This window comes from Schistocerca gregaria, chromosome 6, assembly GCF_023897955.1.
Source record: "Schistocerca gregaria isolate iqSchGreg1 chromosome 6, iqSchGreg1.2, whole genome shotgun sequence".
In the NCBI taxonomy this organism is placed as follows: domain Eukaryota; kingdom Metazoa; phylum Arthropoda; class Insecta; order Orthoptera; family Acrididae; genus Schistocerca; species Schistocerca gregaria.
Window position 1 is genome coordinate 98,781,555 of NC_064925.1, and position 21,289 is coordinate 98,802,843.

Here is a 21,289-nt window from a genome sequence, read left to right on the forward strand (position 1 = left end):
TTGTTTAAAAAGGAGAAGAAACAGCTTAAAAAAGGAGGAGAAAGGAAGAAAAAAAGAGGACACATCAAACGGGTCAACTGCAGATTAGGATACCACCCGTCAGCTTTGGACAAGTCACGTGACTCCCGGGAATTACCGGTAAAACTAGTAGTTAATTGTTACTGGTGGTCAGGTGGTGATTCCCAGAGCAATACTTTTTTATTTTAAATTAAAAGCATTGATTGTGGTGACAATGTAGCATCAATTGTTTTTATATTTTAAGATTTAACAAAGACGGCTGCCTAAACGCCACTCCTGATTGGCTACTTTCATGTGACTTGTCCAAAGTTGACGGGTGGTATCGTCATCCGCAGTTTTCCCCATCAAACGTACGTTCAATTTTAATACGTGAGTTTATTATTTATAGACATTACATACATTTCTTAACAATTATTGATACTTCTCGGCGGAAACAATTTTTTGCAAAAGTTTAGGCTTACTTAACAGATAATTGTAAAATGACACACATGAAAATTCCTTTAAATTATATTGGATCATCAACAGACCTTTCACTGATTCAAGGTTTAATCTATTCCTCTCATCATTCCACTGTGTGGTAATTAGAGAAAACATTCTCGATCCTGGTGCCACCTAGTAACAGTGCCTTCGTGCTTGTCTATCACGAAGGCTGTGCCAATAGCTAAAGTATTTAAGAAAAGAGCAATAGAACGGGACGAACTGTAAATTTAACTGTATTACGCTCAATTTTGTGAAAAGGCCGGACACTGTAAAAATCCGCCCGGACCCCGGACAAAGAGCTAAAAAGCAGGATATGTCCGGATTAATCCGGACGTCTGGTCACCCTAATGCTTGAAGAGTTTCGTTTTCGAGGTGACGCTTGATTATGGGTAGAGTATTCACTTCGATTAATGTCTTGAGATGTCCTTAATCGGAAGTGCCCTTAGAACATCGAAAGTTTTCCTGAAGCATATCTCGATGTATAATTTAAGCGTGAATTATGCTCCGAATACCATAAATGGGTTTAGTATGTAATAACTACACTGCTTAGATGAAAAACTCATCGACTGTGCGCGATATGAGACATGATGAGGTTAAGACTAGGTGGGAGAGGGGTGGGAACGGTGCAGAGAGATGACTGTCGATTAACAATAACAGTCTACACTGTAAGCGCGGCGTGCGTATTAATTTATTAAGGTGAGATACGTTTTTCAGTTGGAAGGGTCCACAATTCCATTAAAGTGAATTCATGATTGACGACAGACGGAAGGGATGGTGGCAACGGTGATATCAGATGAAACCTGTGGCAAAATATCGTTCGTCCACTTGACTGCCGTTACGTATTGTACGCTGTATCGGTTTTCCACTCTCTGAATATACCAAAGTATGAATCTTCGAGTTCGCTTAGTCGTGCTGATGCTGATGAAGTTGTCGCGGTGATTCGGTGAGAGGCTGAGGCAGCTAGACGCAGGTTCCACCGGCGCATTCCAGGCCCGACTGGCAGGGACATGCGGCCCAGTAGACGCCCGTGTACAGAGTAGCCGCTTCGAACGGGCCGGCAGACAGCGTGAAGTTCTGCGGTTTCGAGTGTGGCCGGCAGGTGTCACCACTGGCGCGCAGAGGGTGACAAGAGGGCGTGCCGTACCTGACGCCGGCTGTAACAGGAAGGAGTAGTCGTCAAGGCAGCAGTCCGGATTCACAGGTGCGCCATCCGGCAGCAGGGGAAGAACATGTTCATATTAATTAAAGGCTTGTATAGGGAAGTGTGGCCGGCGGCCGTCGCTTCGGACATATCACTCTGCTGCTCATACGTCGTCCTCAACGGTATAGAGTATTTAACTATTTCTAGTACAGAAGCTTGCCCCCCCCCCCCACCCTCCCGGCAATTCCCTTCGTCCACCCCCTACCGCTGAGGACATCATCAGATTCCTCACCATCGTCCTTCAGAATGGTCACCCTTTACAGCGCCCCAACACCCTCCAACAGGTATCCCTCGCCACCCGTTCCGTTTTCCACCTAAAAATGTACGCCACCTACTCCAACAACCAGGCCCATTTCACCTTCTCCCGTCTTGACACCCTCGTCTAAATCCCTGTCATGGCACCGTATCCTTTTCAACAACATCCGCTCCCTTCCAGCCAACAAGAACCTCTTCCTGCACACCCTTGCCGCCCACCACGTGGATGCCTTCCTCCTCAATGAAACCTTCCTCCAACCCTACCACAACGTCCACACTTCGCCCTACCTCCTTCACCACTCCGATAATCCCCTCCTGATTGCATGTGGCGGAGTTGCCATTGGTCACCACCGCCAGATTTCAGTTCGGCTCCAACCTCTCCTTCCCGACCCCACCGAACACCTGATCCTTAGTCTCTTCTCCCCCAGCCTTACTGTCTGTCACCTGCGCCACCATCTATGTCCACCCTAACGCCCCTATTTCCTTCGACTTCCTCTCCCACATTGACCGTACCTCCTCCTCTTACGTGATCGCCGCTGACCTCAACATCCACAGTCGTTCCGCCGCCCAGTTATGGCGGTGGCATCGGTTCCTCTCCTCCCTTCGAGGTGACCTCATCCCCATCCCCCAGCACACCCGTCCCGAATCCAACTCCCGATGTTATCCTTTCCTCCCCAAACCTCCTTGGCCGCATAATGGTGGATGTCCTGGAGCCTATTGGTAGCGACTATCTCCCTGTCCTCCGCACCGTTTCAGACGGTCGTCGCCCCTGCCCTGACCCTCATGATGACCCTCCCCCCCAAAGTACGTCCATGACTATTCCCGTGCCAACTGGAATGCCTACCGGGATACCCTCTCCATCCAGATCGATAGCCACCCCTTCACCTACCACCACCCTGACAATGTAACCCATGCCGTCTCTTTTCTCCAGCAGATCTTGTCTGAGGCCATGGGGGCCCACGTCCCTATTGTTGCCATCCACTCCCACCGTCATACCTTACCCCCACCGCCCTACCTTACCCCCACAGGCCGTCCTCCTCCTCCGTGAATCCCGTCACCTCTACCGTGACTTTCTCCACACGCATGACCCGGACACACTATGATGCCACCGGCAACTCCAGCGACATATTCGTAATTTGCTCGCAGCTAAGAAACACCGGGACTGGCGACAGACATGCACCCATTTAAATGCTACCCTAACTACACTCCTGGAAATGGAAAAAAGAACACATTGACATCGGTGTGTCAGACCCACCATACTTGCTCCGGACACTGCGAGAGGGCTGTACAAGCAATGATCACACGCACGGCACAGCGGACACACCAGGAACCGCGGTGTTGGCCGTCGAATGGCGCTAGCTGCGCAGCATTTGTGCACCGCCGCCGTCAGTGTCAGCCATTTTGCCGTGGCATACGGAGCTCCATCGCAGTCTTTAACACTGGTAGCATGCCGCGACAGCGTGGACGTGAACCGTATGTGCAGTTGACGGACTTTGAGCGAGGGCGTATAGTGGGCATGCGGGAGGCCGGGTGGACGTACCGCCGAATTGCTCAACACGTGGGGCGTGAGGTCTCCACAGTACATCGATGTTGTCGCCAGTGGTTGGCGGAAGGTGCACGTGCCCGTCGAACTGGGACCGGACCGCAGCGACGCACGGATGCACGCCAAGACTGTAGGATCCTACGCAGTGCCGTAGGGGACCGCACCGCCACATCACAGCAAATTAGGGACACTGTTGCTCCTGGGGTATCGGCGAGGACCATTCGCAACCGTCTCCATGAAGCTGGGCTACGGTCCCGCACACCGTTAGGCCCTCTTCCGCTCACGCCCCAACATCGTGCAGCCCGCCTCCAGTGGTGTCGCGACAGGCGTGAATGGAGGGACGAATGGAGACGTGTCGTCTTCAGCGATGAGAGTCGCTTCTGCCTTGGTGCGAATGATGGTCATATGCGTGTTTGGCGCCGTGCAGGTGAGCGCCACAATCAGGACTGCATACGACCGAGGCACACAGGGCCAACACCCGGCATCATGGTGTGGGGAGCCATCTCCTACACTGGCCGTACACCTCTGGTGATCGTCGAGGGGACTCTGAATAGTGCACGGTACATCCAAACCGTCATCGAACCCATCGTTCTACCATTCCTAGACCGGCAAGGGAACTTGCTGTTCCAACAGGACAATGCACGTCCGCATGTATCCCGTGCCACCCAACGTGCTCTATAAGGTGTAAGTCAACTACCCTGGCCAGCAAGATCTCCGGATCTGTCCCCCATTGGGCATGTTTAGGTCTGGATGAAGCGTCGTCTCACGCGGTCTGCACGTCCAGCACGAACGCTGGTCCAACTGAGGCGCCAGGTGGAAATGGCATGGCAAGCCGTTCCACAGGACTACATCCAGCATCTCTACGATCGTCTCCATGGGAGAATAGCAGCCTGCATTGCTGCGAAAGGTGGATATACACTGTACTAGTGCCGACATTGTGCATGCTCTGTTGCCTGTGTCTATGTGCCTGTGGTTCTGTCAGTGTGATCATGTGATGTATCTGACCCCAGGAATGTGTCAATAAAGTTTCCCGTTCCTGGGACAATGAATTCACGGTGTTCTTATTTCAATTTCCAGGAGTGTATAAACTCGTCCAAGTTCTGGTCAGCCTTCCATTGCCTTACCGGAACTAAACCCTCCCCCTACTATACTCTTCTCCATGATGATCCACAGTTCGATTACTCCCTCTTCCCGGATGTCCGCGATCGAACTGACACCTCCGTCCCTCCCCTCGCACCTGATTTCCAGTACTTGGATAACATTGCACACACGGAACTCAATGCCCCTATCACTACACAGGATCTCATTGCTACACTCCGCACAAAACACAACACCGCTCCTGGTCACGATCGTGTCACCTACCGTCACCTTCGTGAAGCTCCTGTCTCTTTCCACCATGGCCAGGCTCTACAATGTAGTCCTGTCCACCAGTTACTATCCCAACCTGTGGAAATCCTCCTGTATCCTGATGTTCCTTAAACCTGGTAAACCGCCATCCGCTGTCTCCTCCTACCATCCCATAAGCCTTACCTCGGTGTTCAGCAAGGACCTGGAATCTATCTTCACCCGATTCATCCACTAGCATCTCCGCCAGCACTGCCTCCTTCCTGTTACCCAGTGTGGCTTTCAGCCGTCCTTCTCTTCCGACGACCTTCTCCTTCACCTCACTCATCTCCTTTCCAAACAGCTTAATTTCCATCGCTCTGCAATCTTCCTCGCCTTGGACCTCAAACGTACTTATGACCGCATATGGCATTCCGTTCTCGTCTTCAAGCTCCAAACCTTCGCCCTTCCCATTAACTACGTCCGTCTGATTGGCTCCTTTCTCTCCTGCCGTCCTTCTTATGACACCATCCACAACACGGATTCCTACACCTTTTTTCCCTCCGCCGGTGTGCCCCAAGGTTCCGTACTCTCCCCCCTTCTGTACCTTTGTATACGGCGGACATGCCGTCGCCGTTACCCCCTGTCCACCTTCTCCAGTTTGCTGATGACATCACCTTCCTTGCCCTCGCCCCCACCCTGCAGCGCTCCCAACGCCTTCTGCAATCCCATCTTGACCGGTTCACCACTTGATGTAACCAGTGGTTGCTCAAGGTCAATCCCTCACCATCTATGGCCGTCCTATTGCCCTCACCCCCACCCTTAAGTACCTTGACATCACCCTTGAACGTCGCCTCTCCTGGACCCCCCATCTCCAGACAATCCAAGCCAAGGCACACTCCCGACTCCGTCTCCTCAAGCTCCTTTCCAGCCGTACATGCGGTCTGGACCCCTCCACCATACTCCACACCTATAAACCCCTCATCCGCCCTATCCTTTGTTATGCCCATTCACCTGGATCTCCGCCGCCCCTACCTTTTATAAATCCCTTCAAATCCGCCTGGCCTATCACATCCGACTCCCCTCCCCCACACGGATCCTGTAGAATCTCATTCTGTTCCCCCACCTCCTCCTTTTCCTTGAAAGGATATGGATCCTTTACATCTCCCGTAAACTCGATCCTCCTCACCCGCTTCTCTCGCCCATCCTCACCCCCCCCCCCCCCCCCCCCCGCTGCCGCACCTGTATTCCCACCCGGTCTCCATCTCTCCAACCTCCTTACCGTCTCCCAAGGTGGCTTCCGCCAGCTCCCTCTCCCTGATGATGTCCTCCTCCCCTCCATCTACCCCTCCTACCAACTTTGATCCTCCCCTCCCACATCCTGTGTCTTTTTCCTTTTGGCACCCTCCCTCCCTTCTCTGTCCTTTCCCACCCTTCCTCACCCCTCTTCCCCCGGGCTTCCCCTCCCCCTTCCTCCCTCCCCCTATCTCCCCGGCCCGTGGCATCTCTGCTCTCCCCGCTCCCTCTCTCAGCCCCCCCCCCCCCCTCCTCCTCTTTTGGCAGGTCTCCAGACTCGTACACGCGTAGTGAACATTCGTGCGCCGAAGATCAACGCGTTGTGTTTCTGTGTGTGCCGTCGTTTGTGCTTAAGTGGTTCAGTGTTATTCGTTTTGTGCACCTACATTCGCGTGTGACAATTTTCGTCTATGTGTGTGTCCAAGTGTCTGAACAAATTTTATCTTGGACTCTACGCCCGTGAATGGCTCCATGTATTTTAAAAAGTGTTTGTCTCCGTTTATATGTCCACCGTATTTTTTCTCTAATTATCTTCATTTGTATCTTTTGTGTTTCTCTGAGGCCAAAGAGCGGTGTAGTATGCTGCTGCTGGCCTGCCTGTAAACAGGTTTAAAAATAACAATAAAGAAAAAAAATGAAGCGAGCCCAGCCCCACCCCCTCCTCCAGTACACCTCTTGCAATATGCTGAATGTGATGAGGGCGATATATAATACATGACATAGCAAATGTGCTTGATAATGTCTCACGGCCGAAATTAGCTAGTAGCACGAATTTAATAAAGCACAGTACAGCATACATCAGACAATGCATTTTTTTATTAATTCAGTCAGCGGCACGCAGAATTATAGTTTAACGTGGGCTGTGTACTACAGTGAAACTTACAAGTTAGCATTTTTCACCTTAATAAATCACTGTCAGACATGTAGGATAATAAATCCACGTTGCTCAACGGTCTCGTACAAGTGAATCAGACGGGCGAGTTCGGCGATTTGCATGTCGCTAACCGACCCTAGTAATGCTGCTTGGGAAATGAGACGTATAGTTTGAATTTGAATCCAAACGGAGTGTCGGTTTTGGCGAATGTGCACATTACTGTAAGGTGGGGGCAGACAAAAAAATATACAGTAGTCCCGCGACCGACCCCTCAGTAGCCAGGCGTGCGCTTTCGTATTGGACCACGAGGCCCGACTCTGCTAAGGCTGAAAGAAGCTATGGCCGACATAAAAAGCTACTTACAGTTATCTCTAGATCCAAAACTAATGCTGAACATCGATCTACTAACCATTAAAGAGAAGTTTGCAGTAGGCTACCAAGCTGCAAAATACAGAAACTACGCATCACGAGACTCTTCAGCTAATTCATCTCATTTTCAACTTTGGACGGTATCACATGGCATCATGTACAACCTAAAATCTTGGAATCCTGACCAGCCACAACACCACGGGGTGAGCACTTCTCCGGACGACCAGCTATGCGACTAGCAATAGAAGGGTACAATGCTGCCAAATATAGTTATTCAAATCCAGTGGTTGAAGTAGGGCAGCTTGAGCGACAGGGAAACTTCCAGAACACCCCCCCCCTCCCCTCTCTCACTCCTGCTAAAATGACACTTGCTTAACACATTCCATTTCGAATCAGCTCGTGATTTCCTTTCACAGACATCTGCCACCAACCCATTTTAGTGCCCTACAATCCTTTCCCTTCTTCTCCTTCTCTTTCTTCTATGTCTACTTCTCCTTCTCCCTCATACTTCTTATTTTATTTTGCGCTTCCTCAATGTATTTTTCTCCAAGATGCCCCACACAAAAAAGACGCCCTAGTTGCCGTACCCTTCAGCAGAATCGGCGAAAGAAGGGTCCTTGTAGACGGCAGTGCTGTTGCCAGCTTTCAACCGCGAAGTGCGAATATCTGCATTTCGTGGCCAAAGTTGTTTGACATATTTCTTATGAACCAGCTCTAACTTTTATAAAAGATAGAATAAAAGTACCACAGTGCACTCCCAAAGATTTTATGAAAGGTCGCTTATGAAAGATCTTAGCTAAATACCTGTGGTTGTCTGGGTATCTATTTATTCCAGTCCTCCGTTAGTCCATCTGATACTCCCCCCCCCCTGTCTTCCCCCCTCCCCCCAATCTCTATCCATCACCACCCACCATTCTCACTGACCATCTGCTCCTCTCCTTCACCCTGTTGGTAACCTCCTGTCCCCTCTAAGTCCACTCCTCTTCTCCTTCTATCTCCTCACACCCTCTAAGTTAATCTCCTCCTCCCTTTGTCCACCTCCTCCCCCTTCTCTCTCTCTTTGTCACTCATCCCCCTCTCTCTGACCATCTTCTCTCCTCTCTCCGTCAATAGCATTCTCTTCCATGTCTCTGTCCAGTTTCTCCTCCCCTCTCTCTGTCCACCTGTTCCTCCCACTAACTATGTTGCATCCACTCCTTCACCCTCTCTGCCCATCTCCTCTTGTCCACCTTCTTCCTCCATCACGAAGTTAGCACACCTATCACAACAACAGGCTGGTGGTTCTTACTTCCACAGTATTCCTTTCGAGATAATAGCTAACATGTGTACCAGGTTTGATTGAAATCCATCCAAGGTTTTAGAAGTAGCTTTTTACTAACATCTTTGCTAGAGTATTCACTTAGCACATATATTTATTACATTTCGTACATATTTCTACACGTATTTTAGCCCTATCTGTAGCGAATTTCGCCCTGCAGTTTCATATTCACGCAGCTCCAACTTTATGCCGTCATATCTCCTGAACATTGTTTCGTACAATGTTATAACTTTGCAGGTACATTTGCCTCTGTCTGCGAAATGTTCTGCGAATACTGTTAATAGCAAAGAAGTAATAAATTAAAACATCATGCCTGATGGGGCAGTTTTTATGGCTCAGCATCAACAACGCAGTAAGAGACGAACTTTTTTCCTTTGTCATTTTGTGGGGGTTGTCAGCCAGGAAAAGCTTATTAATGGTTTAAAATTGTGTGTAAAGTCTGCTGCAAGTGCTAAGCGCTCTAATTCTCAAAAACTGCCTGAGTGAAGAGTGGGTATTCACGCTTAGTGAGCTACTCTTCTGTTTCATCCCCACCGCTTCCCCTTTTATAGGTAGATGGTTATTACCCCCACAGCAATTCGTTTCAGACATTAGGTGATACGTGACCAAATTTGGTTGAATGGTTCAGTGGTTTATGAGGAGATGTGGAATATCATACATACATTTTTATAATACGTGTAGCTGTATATATGCAGACTGAGGCGACGAATGGAAATTTGTACCAGGACCAGGATTCGAACTGGGGTGTCCTACGCACAAGGTAGATCTGCTAATCACTACACCACCGTGGAACGGTGCCTTTGTACAACTGCACAGACTACTGTAGCACACCTCCCTCCTCCATCCAAATTTCTATTCATGCCTCAGACCATTTGGTATTCCCTCTAAACTCAAACAGCGTTGCAGAGGCTCTCCGACAATATTAGAACAGCACCTCAGCATCGAATGAAATGGGAGATCCTGCCTGAAGCCCAGGCACAGATACCTTAAGCAAAGGAAACTATATGGTTCCAGATAACTTTCCATGCCTCAAATGTTTACCTTTGTATAAAGGCTGGTCCACTGATCGTGACAGGGCCAAACATCTCACGAAATAAGCGGCAAACGAAAAAACTACAAAGAACGAAACTTGTCTAGCTTGAAGGGGGAAACCACATGGCGCTATGGTTGGCCCGCTAGATGGTGCTTCCGCAGGTCAAACGGATATCAACTACCTTTTAAAAAAATAGGAACTCCCATTTTTATTACATATTCTTGTAGTACGTAAAGAAATATAAATATTTTAGTTGGACTACTTTTTGCTCTTTGTGATAGATGGGGCTGTAATAGTCACAAACATATGGCTCACAATTTTAGACGAACAGTTGGTAACAGGTAGGTTTTTCAAATTAAGATACAGAACGTAGGCACGTTTGAACATTTTATTTCGGTTATTCCAATGTGATACATGTCCCTTTGTGAACTTATAATTTCTGAGAACGTATGCTGTTACAGCGTAATTACCTGTAAATACCACATTAATGAAATAAATGCTCAAAATGATGTCCGTCAACCTCAACGCATTTGGCAATACGTGTAACGACATTCCTCTCAACAACGAGCAGTTCGCCTTCAGTAATGTTCGCACATGCATTGAGAATGGGCTTACGCATTTTGTCATGCGTTGTCGGTGGACCACGACGGCAAATATGCTTCAACTTTCCCCACAGAAAGAAATCCGGGGACGTCAGATCCGGTGAACGTGTGAGCCATGGTATGGTGCTTCGACGACCAATACACCTGTCATGAAATATGGAATTCATTACCGCCTCAACCGCACGTGAGCTATGCGCTGGACATCCATCACGATCGAAGTACATCTCCATTCTGTCATGCAGTGAAACATCTTGTAGCGACTTCGGTAGAACATTACGTAGGAAATCAGCATACACTGCACCATTTAAATGCCATCGATAAAATGGGGGCCAATTATCCTTCCTCCCATAAAGCCACACCATACATTAACCTGCCAAGGTCGCTGATGTTCCACTTGTCGCAGCCATCGTGGATTTTCCGTTTCCCAATAGTGCATATTATGCCGATTTACGTTACCGTTGTTGGTGACTGGCGCTTCGTCGCTAAATAGAACGCGTGCAAAAAATCTGTCATTGTCCCGTAATTTCTCTTGTGCCCAGTGGCAGAACTGTACACGACGTTCAGAATCGTCGCCATGCAATTCCTGGTGCATAGAAATATGGTACGGGTGCAATCGATGTTGATGTAGCATTCTCAACAGCGACGTTTTTGAGATTACCGATTTTCGCGCAATTTGTGTGCTACTGACGTGCGGATTAGCCGCGACAGCAGCTAAAACACCTACTTGGGCATCATCATTTGTTGCAGGTCGTGGTTGACGTTTCACATGTAGCTGAACACTTCCTGTTTCCTTAAATGACGTAACTATCCGCCGAACCGTCCGGACACTTGGCTGATGTCGTCCAGGACACCGAGCAGCATACATAGCACACGGCCGTTGGGCATTTTGATCACAATAGCCATACATCAACACGATATCGACCTTTTCCGCAATTGGTAAACGGTAAATTTTAAGACGGGTAATGTATCACGAAGCAAATACCATCCATATTGGCGGAATGTTACGTGATACCAAGTACTTATACGTCTGTGACTATTACAGTGCCATCTTTCACAAAGCGAAAAAAGTGGTCCAACTAAAACATTCATATTTCTTTACGTACTACACGAATATGTAATAAAAATGGGGGCTCCTGTTTTAAGAAACGCACTTGATATCCGTTTGTTCTATGGCAGCGCCATCTAGCGGGCCAACCATAGTGCGATCTGGTTTCCCCCTTCAAGCTAGACGAGTTTCGTTTTTTGTAGTTTTTTCGTTTGATGCTTATTTCGTGAGATATTTAGCCTCATCACTATCAATGGACCACCCTGTATATGGAGACCAAAGTGATGAATTAAAATTTGTACGAAGGCTGCGATTCGAAGACAGGTCTCCTGCACACTAGATGCACTGACCACTACACCACCCTGGCGCAGTGACTTCGCACAACTGCATCGAATGCCGTAGCATGCCTCCTTCCTCAATACAAAAATTGTGCAAAGCCGCTGTGCAAGGGTGGCATAGTGGTTAACACACCTGCCTACTGAGAAGGACACTCGGGTTTGAATGCCGACCTTGGTGCAAATTTACATTCGTAACTTCAGTCTGCATATACAGGGTGTCACAAAAAGGTACCTTCAAACTTTCAGGAAACATTCCTCACACACAAAGAAAGAAAATATGTTATGTGGACATGTGTCCGGAAACGCTTACTTTCCATGTTAGAGCTCATTTTATTACTTCTCTTCAAATCACATTAATCATGGAATGGAAACACACAGCAAAAGAACGTACCAGCGTGACTCCATACACTTTGTTACAGGAAATGTTCAAAATGTCCTCCGCTAGCGAGGATACATGCATCCACCCTGATGCGCTGGTGCAGCCCTGAAGAATGGCGTCTTTTATCACAGCCGTCCACAATACGAGCACGAAGAGTCTCGACATTTGGTACCGGCGTTACGTAGACAAGAGCTTTCAAATGCCCCCATAAATGAAAGTCGAGAGGGTTGAGGTCAGGAGAGCGTGGAGGCCATGGAATTGGTCCGCCTCTACTAATCCATCGGTCACCGAATCTGTTGTTAAGGAGCGTACCAACACTTCGACTGAAATGTGCAGGAGCTCCATCGTGCATGAACCACATGTTGTGTCGTACTTGTAAAGGCACATGTTCTAGCAGCACAGGTACAGTATCCCGTATGAAATCATGATAACGTGCTGCATTGAGCGTAGGTGGAAGAACATGGGGCCCAATCGAGACATCACCAACAATGCCTGCCCAAACGTTCACAGAAAATCTGTGCTGATGACGTGATTGCACAATTGAGTGCGGATTCTCGTCAGCCCACTCATGTTGATTGTGAAAATTTACAATTTGATCACGTTGGAATGAAGCCTCATCCGTAAAGAGAACATTTGCACTGAAATGAGGATTGACACATTGTTGGATGAACCATTCGCAGAAGTGTACCCGTGAAGGCCAATCAGCTGCTGATAGTGCCTGCATACGCTGTACATGGTACGGAAACAACTGGTTCTCCCGTAGCACTCTCCATACAGTGACGTGGTCAACGTTACCTTGTACAGCAGCAACTTCTCTGACGCTGACTTTAGGGTTATCGTCAACTGCACGAAGAATTGCCTCGTGCATTGCAGGTGTCCTCGTCGTTTCACGTCGTTTCACGTTCCCCAGTCGCGATTCATATGCTGGAATGTTCCGTGCTCGCTAAAACGCCGATCAATTGCTTCGAACGTCTTCCTGTCGGGACACCTTCGCTCTGGAAATCTGTCTCGATACAAACATACCGCGCCACGGCTATTGCCCAGTGCTAATCCATACATAAAATGGGCATCTGCCAACTCCGCATTTGTAAATATTGCTCTGACTGCAAAACCACGTTCGTGATGAACACTAACCTGAATGATACTTTCACTCTGCAGCGGAGTGTGCGCTGATATGAAACTTCCTGGCAGATTAAAACTGTGTGCCCGACCGAGACTCGAACTCGGGACCTTTGCCTTTCGCGGGCAAGTGCTCTACCAATTGAGCTACCGAAGCACGACTCACACCCGGTACTCACAGCTTTACTTCTGCCAGTATCCGTCTCCTACCTTCCAAACTTACGGATACTGGCAGAAGTAAAGCTGTGAGTACCGAGCGTGAGTCGTGCTTCGGTAGCTCAGTTGGTAGAGCACTTGCCCGCGAAAGGCAAAGGTCCCGAGTTCAAGTCTCGGTCGGGCACACAGTTTTAATCTGGCAGGAAGTTTCAACACTAACCTGTTGATGCTACGTACTGATGTGCTTGATGCTAGTACTCTAGAGCAATGAGTGGCATGTCAAAACAAGCACCGAAGTCAACATTACCTTGCTTCAATTGGGCCAACTGGCGGTGAATCGAGGAAGTTCAGTACATACTGATGAAACTAAAATGAGCTCTAACATGGAAATTAAGCGTTTCCGGGTACATGTCCACATAACATCTTTTCTTTATTTGTGTGTGAGGAATGTTTCCTGAAAGTTTGGCCGTACCTTTTTGTAACACCCTGTATACATCATAGATGTCTGAGACTTGAAAAGGTCTCTGGAACCATATAGGTTCATCTCAATATGTGTGCATTTGTAAATATATTTAACAGCAAAATACAGGCCAAACGGCTGTAGGGAAGACAACGGTCTTTTGCAGAGCTGTGACAACACTGAGGCGCTGTCGTAGAGAGGTAAAAAAAAAGTTACATCGTGAGATTGGTTGAGGTATACGTGCGCATCATCTCCGACGAGCCCGCTGCATTGATCTTCATTAGCCGACTCTACCATAGGTATTCCACTTTTCAACTCCTAACATGGATTACAGACAGTTTTGTGCCGAAAAATGAAACCAAGGCGCTGCTCGTGGTTCCGGTAGCTGCCACTACTGGAAATTGAAATAAGAACACCATGAATTCATTGTCCCAGGAAGGGGAAACTTTATTGACACATTCCTGGGGTCAGATACATCACATGATCACACTGACAGAACCATAGGCACATAGACACAAGCAACAGAGCATGCACAATGTCGGCACTAGTACAGTGTATATCCACCTTTCGCAGCAATGCAGGCTGCTATTCTCCCATGGAGACGATCGTAGAGATGCTGGATGTAGTCCTGTGGAACGGCTTGCCATGCCATTTCCTCCTGGCGCCTCAGTTGGACCAGCGTTCGTGCTGGACGTGCAGACCGCGTGAGACGACGCTTCATCCAGACCTAAACATGCCCAATGGGGGACAGATCCGGAGATCTTGCTGGCCAGGGTAGTTGACTTACACCTTATAGAGCACGTTGGGTGGCACGGGATACATGCGGACGTGCATTGTCCTGTTGGAACAGCAAGTTCCCTTGCCGGTCTAGGAATGGTAGAACGATGGGTTCGATGACGGTTTGGATGTACCGTGCACTATTCAGAGTCCCCTCGACGATCACCAGAGGTGTACAGCCAGTGTAGGAGATCGCTCCCCACACCATGACGCCGGGTGTTGGCCCTGTGTGCCTTGGTCGTATGCACTCCTGATTGTGGCGCTCACCTTCACGGCGCCAAACACGCATACGACCATCATTGGCACCAAGGCAGAAGCGACTCTCATCGCTGAAGACGACACGTCTCCATTCGTCCCTCCATTCACGCCTGTCGCGACACCACTGGAGGCGGGCAGCACGATGTTGGGGCGTGAGCGGAAGACGGCCTAACGGTGTGCGGGACCGTAGCCCAGCTTCATGGAGACGGTTGCGAATGGTCCTCGCCGATACCCCAGGAGCAACAGTGTCCCTAATTTGCTGGGAAGTGGCGGTGCGGTCCCCTACGGCACTGCGTAGGATCCTACGGTCTTGGCGTGCATCCGTCCGTCGCTGCGGTCCGGTCCCAGGTCGACGGGCACGTGCACCTTCCGCCGACCACTGGCGACAACATCGATGTACTGTGGAGACCTCACGCCCCACGTGTTGAGCAATTCGGCGGTACGTCCACCCGGCCTCCCGCATGCCCACTATACACCCTCGCTGAAAGTCCGTCAACTGCACATACGGTTCACGTCCACGCTGTCGCGGCATGTTACCAGTGTTAAAGACTGCGATGGATCTCCGTATGCCACGGCAAACTGGCTGACACTGACGGCGGCGGTGCACAAATGCTGCGCAGCTAGCGCCATTCGACGGCCAACACCGCGGTTCCTGGTGTGTCCGCTGTGCCGTGCGTGTGATCATTGCTTGTACAGCCCTCTCGCAGTGTCCGGAGCAAGTATGGTGGGTCTGAGACACCGGTGTCAATGTGTTCTTTTTTCCATTTCCAGGAGTGTGCGAAACGTGAGCGAGATTGTACCAGGAAGGGTCATCTGGAGTACTTACTGATCATGCAGCACTCGCCATCGGGACATGGCTCGCCCTTGCCGCAGGGCTCGTACTGTGCTTGCGCGCTCAGCACGATGGCAACAGCAAAGATGGCGACTACAGCGGTCCTCATGGTGGCACCTGCAACAACACCAGTTGACACATTCTTCAGAGTTATGCTCTTGCAATTGTTAGTTTCCCACTTAGACAATGAATGGACATCATTTCATTCAAATATGGTGGACATAAAGGAATTATGGGCAAAGTTTAAACTGATTATAAATCACGACATTGACAAGTATGTACTGCATTGAATTGAATGAAGTTTTACTGTCGTTTAGCTATTACAGCAATTGACAAAGTCAAGTTATATATACAGGGTGAGTCACCTAACGTTACCGCTGGATATATTTCGTAAACCACATCAAATACTGACGAACCGATTCCACAGACCGAACGTGAGGAGAGGGGCTAGTGTAATTGTTTAATAAAAAACCATACAAAAATGCATGGGGGTATGTTTTTTAACACAAACCTACGTTTTTTTAAAAATAGAACCACGTTAGTTTTGTTAGCACATCTGAACATATAAACAAATACGTAATCAGTGTCGTTTGTTGCATTGTAAATTGTTAATTACATCCGGAGATAGTGTAACCTACAGTTGACGTTTGAAACCTCCGACGTTCAGTTGCTTGTTGTAACAAACACGGGCCACGGTCGGCGAGCAGCATCTGCAGGGACATGTTTACGATGACGACCGTGTTTACGAGTGTGGCTGTAGTGCACTGTTGTGGTTTGGTCTAGCTGTCGCAGTGTCCGCATGTAGCGCTTGCTGCTATTGTTAATCTGCATTCGTCTCCACATGCAAACCAACTGTAGTACACCGTGTTACCAGACGTCTGGGATAGTGTAGTGTTGTTGGAACTGTGACCATGGTGTATTCGAACTCTGAAAAGGTGGAGATGATACTCATCTATGGTGAGTGTCGACGAAATGCAGCTGAAGCATGCAGGCAGTATGCAGAACGGTACCCGAACAGAGAGCATCCAACGTGCCGCACATTGCAAAACATCTACCGCCAACTGTATGCAACAGGTATGGTCGTAGCACGCAAACGGATCCGTAACAGGCCCGTCACAGGAGAAGAGGGTGCAGTTGGTTTTTTAGCTGCTGTTGCCATGAACCCACACGTGAGTACACGGGACATTGCGAGAGCAGGTGGACTGAGTCAAAGTAGTGTCATGCACATACTGCATCGTCACCGTTTGCACCCGTTTCATGTGTCGCTACGTCAGCAATTACATGGTGATGACTTTAATCAACGAGTGCAATTCTGTCAATAGGCATTAACAGAGAATGCGTTGCACTTCTGCCTGTTTACCGATGAAGCGGGTTTCATAAACCACGGGGCAGTGAATCTACGGAACATGCATTACTGGTCCGTGGACAATCCTCGCTGGCTCAGACGGTAGAGCGACAGCGACCGTGGACTGTAAATGTATGGTGCGGAATCATTGGCGACCACCTCATTGGTCCTCACTTCATTGCAGGGGCCCAAACAGTTGCAACATACATGGCGTTTCTACAGAATGATCTGCCAACGTTGCTCGAAAATGTCCCACTGGAAACGCGTCGACGTATGTGGTATCAGCATGATGGTGCACCTGCACATTCCACAATTAACACTAGGCTGACCCTTGACACGATGTTCGACGGGCGTTTCATAGGACGTGGAGGACGCATAAATTGGCCAGCCTGTTCTCCTGATCTTACACCTCTGGACTTCTTTCTGTGGGTTACATTAAAGGAGAATGTGTACCGTGATGTGCCTACAACCCCAGAGGATATGAAGCAACGTATTATGGCAGCCTGCGGCGACGTAGCACCAGATGTTCTGCGGCGTGTACGACATTCATTACGCCAGAGATTACAATTGTGTGCAGCAAATGATGGCTACCACATTGAACATCTATTGGCCTGACATGTCGGGACACACTCTATATTCCACTCCGTAATTGAAAAGGAAACCACGTACGTACGTGTACCTCACCCCTCATAGTAATGTACATGTGCGTCAGTGAAAAAGACCAATAAAAAGTTGTTAGCATGTGGACGTAATGTGCTGTTCCAGTCTCTTCTGTACCTAAAAGTCCATCACCGTTCCCTTTGGATCCCCACGTAATTCGGTGCTCTCCGATACACACGATCGAACAGCGGAGGAGTCGTCCTCAAGCGTCAACTTTAGGTTACAATGTCTCCGGATGTAATTAACATTTTACAATGCAACAAACGGCACTGATCACGCATTTGTTTATATATTCAGATGTGCTAACAAAACTAACGTGGTTCCATTTTTTAAAAAAACGTAAGTTTGTGTTAAAAAACATACTTTCGCACATTTTTTTATGGTTTGTATTAACCAATTACACTAACCCCCCTCCTCAGGTTCGGTCTGTGGAAGCGATTCGTCAGTATTTGATGTGGTTTACGAAATATATCCAGCGGTAATGTTAGGTGACTCACCCTGTATACAAGTTAAACAGCATATATGCATGAAGATCAATATGTCACTATTGGTTTTCCATAAAATACATTATTTAAAATCAAATAATATGAAAACATTGCATCATAAATTACTCAGTTAAAGGAATTAAGCTGTACTCTCCAAACCGGTACCACTATGATGTTTTCCAGTGATAAAATTCCTGAAGTGAGTAGCAAGAATTTGCAGCTAACCAACTGCATAATATGTCTTTAAATACATCAAATGGAGCTTCTATCCATTCTAGTGGCAGTTTGTTAAACATCTTCATACCCACCACTTCTTAGCTGTTCAGTGACTTGGATAATCTGTAGAAAGGTATGTCAAGATGGCTACTATTTCTGGTTCCATGACAGTGTACATCTCTTCTACGCTGGTATTCTGATAAGTTGCTCTTTATATGCAGTAAGGCAGAGTACATATACAAGTTTATAACAGTTAATATTTTTAAGTTGATATACAGTGGTTTTCAGTGGACCACTTTATCACTGTTTGTGATAATTCGAATTACTTCCTTCTGAAGTACCATCATGTCCTGCAGGTGTCAGGTATTGCCAGATATTAAAAGCCCATCAGATGTAACGCTTTGAAAAAAAAAAAAAAACAAACAAACAAAGTAGGCCGATCTTACATAGGCCGCAGGTACATGGTTTTTTTAATTCCTTAACAAATACACCACTCTAGCCAGCCTTGCGCTAATCTATTTAATATGTGGCTCCCAAGTCAATTTACTATCTATAACAATACCTAAGAACTTAACACTATCCATGAAGTCTGTTACTGCCAGATCTCTTAAACTAAATACAATCTTATGAGTTTTACTCTCGTTAAGCAGGAAAAAAGTGGTATCATCAGCATAGAGAATGGAGTAGGTATTTATGTAAGTTGGTAGATAGTTTGTCATTAGGATAAATTGCAGAGGTCCTAATACTGAGCCTTGTGGCACACCACACTTAACTTCAGCTAGCTGTGATCTCTGTTTACCAATACAAACAATTAGTTTACGGTTGCTGAGGAAAGGTTCAAAGATGTTGTCAACTTCACTGTTTGTGATTCCATAATAAACTAGTTCGTTGAGGAGTGAAATATGCTCCACACAATCGAAGGCTTTGCTAAGATCACAAAAGTAGCCTGAGCAAATTATTTTCCTTCATAAGCATTAAGCACTTTTTTAATCAGGGAGTCAATGGCATGGACTGTGGATTTGCCCTTCCTAAAGCCAAACTGCACCGCAGTAATAATGTTATTACATGTCAGATAATCACACAACTGGGAGTTGATGATGGATTCCAAAACTTTTGATAAATAGGTGTCAGAGATATTGGGCGATAGCTAGATGGGCAATTTTTGTCTCCTTTCTTGTAAATGGGCACTACCCTGGATAATTTTAAAACATGAGTAAATTGATTAAGGACAGAAAAGACCTACTGTGGTTTAAAACACTGGTGTCCTAAATTAAAGCAATAAACCTCTGTTTCCCCTTCCTCTGTTTAATTCACGACATAATAATACAAACTGTCAACAGGTGCCCGTACGAATGTGTTCTGCACGGAAGATGGCACTCCGGTCAACAGACAACTGTCAACAGATGTCCGTACGAATGTGTCCTGGACGGAAGATAGCACTCCGGTCAACAGACAATCACGCCAACCGTGGCGTCAGTGCCTCTCTCAAATGTCATATTGTTTGCCGCGTATTCTCAAATACGCAATCGGCGTGTACACAGCCACAGACGGTGCACTATGGCACACAGAAGACTCCTACCAGACTCTATGTGGTGGAGAGTCGTAGGAAGAATGGATGCAGGACAGTTGCAAACATATGTGGCCCGACGGATTAACGCGAATCGTTCTGTAATTTCTCGGACGTGGCGACAGTTTATAGAGACCGAAACGTATCCCGAAGACCAGGCCAGGTCCCACCGCGTCTGGCATCAGAGAAAGAGAGGACCAGTTTTCGCTCTAAGGGCACGACAGTACCGCCTAAGTTCTGCACTGCAACTGGCATTTGACCTCGTAGCATCCAATGGACGTGTTATATCGAAGCAAACGGTGTACAGAAGGCTTTGACAGAGTAGTGTTTACTGTAGGAGATCTTATGTATGTGTACCTCCGACGCGTTTTTACTGAGAAGAGCGTCTAGAGCGGAGTCGTCAACATGCCATCTGGACGGTCGAACAGTGAGCCTATGTTCTTGTCAAGATGAGTCCCGATTTTGTCTGGAGAGTGATTCTCGACGGATTCGCATCTGCAGTGAACGTGCAACACGATTTCAGCACCCAGACATTGTGGAGACAGACCGATACCGAGGAGGATCCCTAATAATGTGTCGAACACCTCTTCGCGAAATTGTATGGGGGAATCAGCAAGGTTTTACTGGTGACGAAACTTTGGGACCTCACGAGTGGTTGCTGCGAGGAGCTGTGCGACCAGACTTCGTACTGATGGACGATAATGCTCGATCTCTTAGAGCACACGTGTTTGATGTTTCCTTGGAAACGGAAGATATTGCACGCACGGGGTGACCTGCTCGCTCTTCCGATTTGAATTCCATAGCGCATGTCTGGGATGCCCTAGGGAGACGCGTCGCATCACACCTGCATCCACCAACTACTCTCTGTAGGAAGAATGAACGTTACTGCCGCAACATCAGACATGATTTACAGAATGCTCCGTCGATATCAGGCCTGCATTGCTGTCAGAGGTGGTCACATACTCCAAACTGAGCACACTAACAACTTGTCAGAATGTGTGTGCAAATCTGGCAAGTTGGAAAAAACAACGAACACGATTGTCTACATTTATGCATGTTGCAGCTGCTTATGTTCTCTATTTTTAAATTGTTTCTACTTAACTATCACCTGTTCATACTGTTTTGTAGCAAAATAAACATAACCTTGCAAAATTTCCGTTTGTGGCTGTAATTTTGCACACCAGTGTATTATTATTATTATTATTATTATTATTATTAATATTATTATTATTATTAGAGTGATGCGGGCCCCCAAAAATTCTTCTCCTGTGCCAACCTCTTCATCTCAGAGTACATCTTGCAACCTACATCCTCATTTATTTGCTGGATGTATTCCAATC

The 21,289-nt window shown here is 47.6% G+C and overlaps 1 protein-coding gene across 1 annotated transcript in view; it reads right to left on the bottom strand.

Annotated features, from left to right (window-relative positions):
* Window positions 1–373: 373 nt before the first annotated feature.
* Window positions 374–21,289, bottom strand: part of LOC126278410 (astakine-like) — a 121,099-nt gene continuing 100,183 nt past the window's right edge. The window contains exons 2-3 of the mRNA XM_049978517.1: window positions 15,671–15,793; window positions 374–1,652 (exon numbers count right to left, since the gene is read on the bottom strand). Of these exons, the coding sequence (XP_049834474.1) occupies window positions 1,459–1,652; window positions 15,671–15,785 (309 nt within the window). The 5' untranslated portion in view covers window positions 15,786–15,793 and the 3' untranslated portion in view covers window positions 374–1,458. The remainder of the gene's footprint in view (window positions 1,653–15,670; window positions 15,794–21,289) is intronic.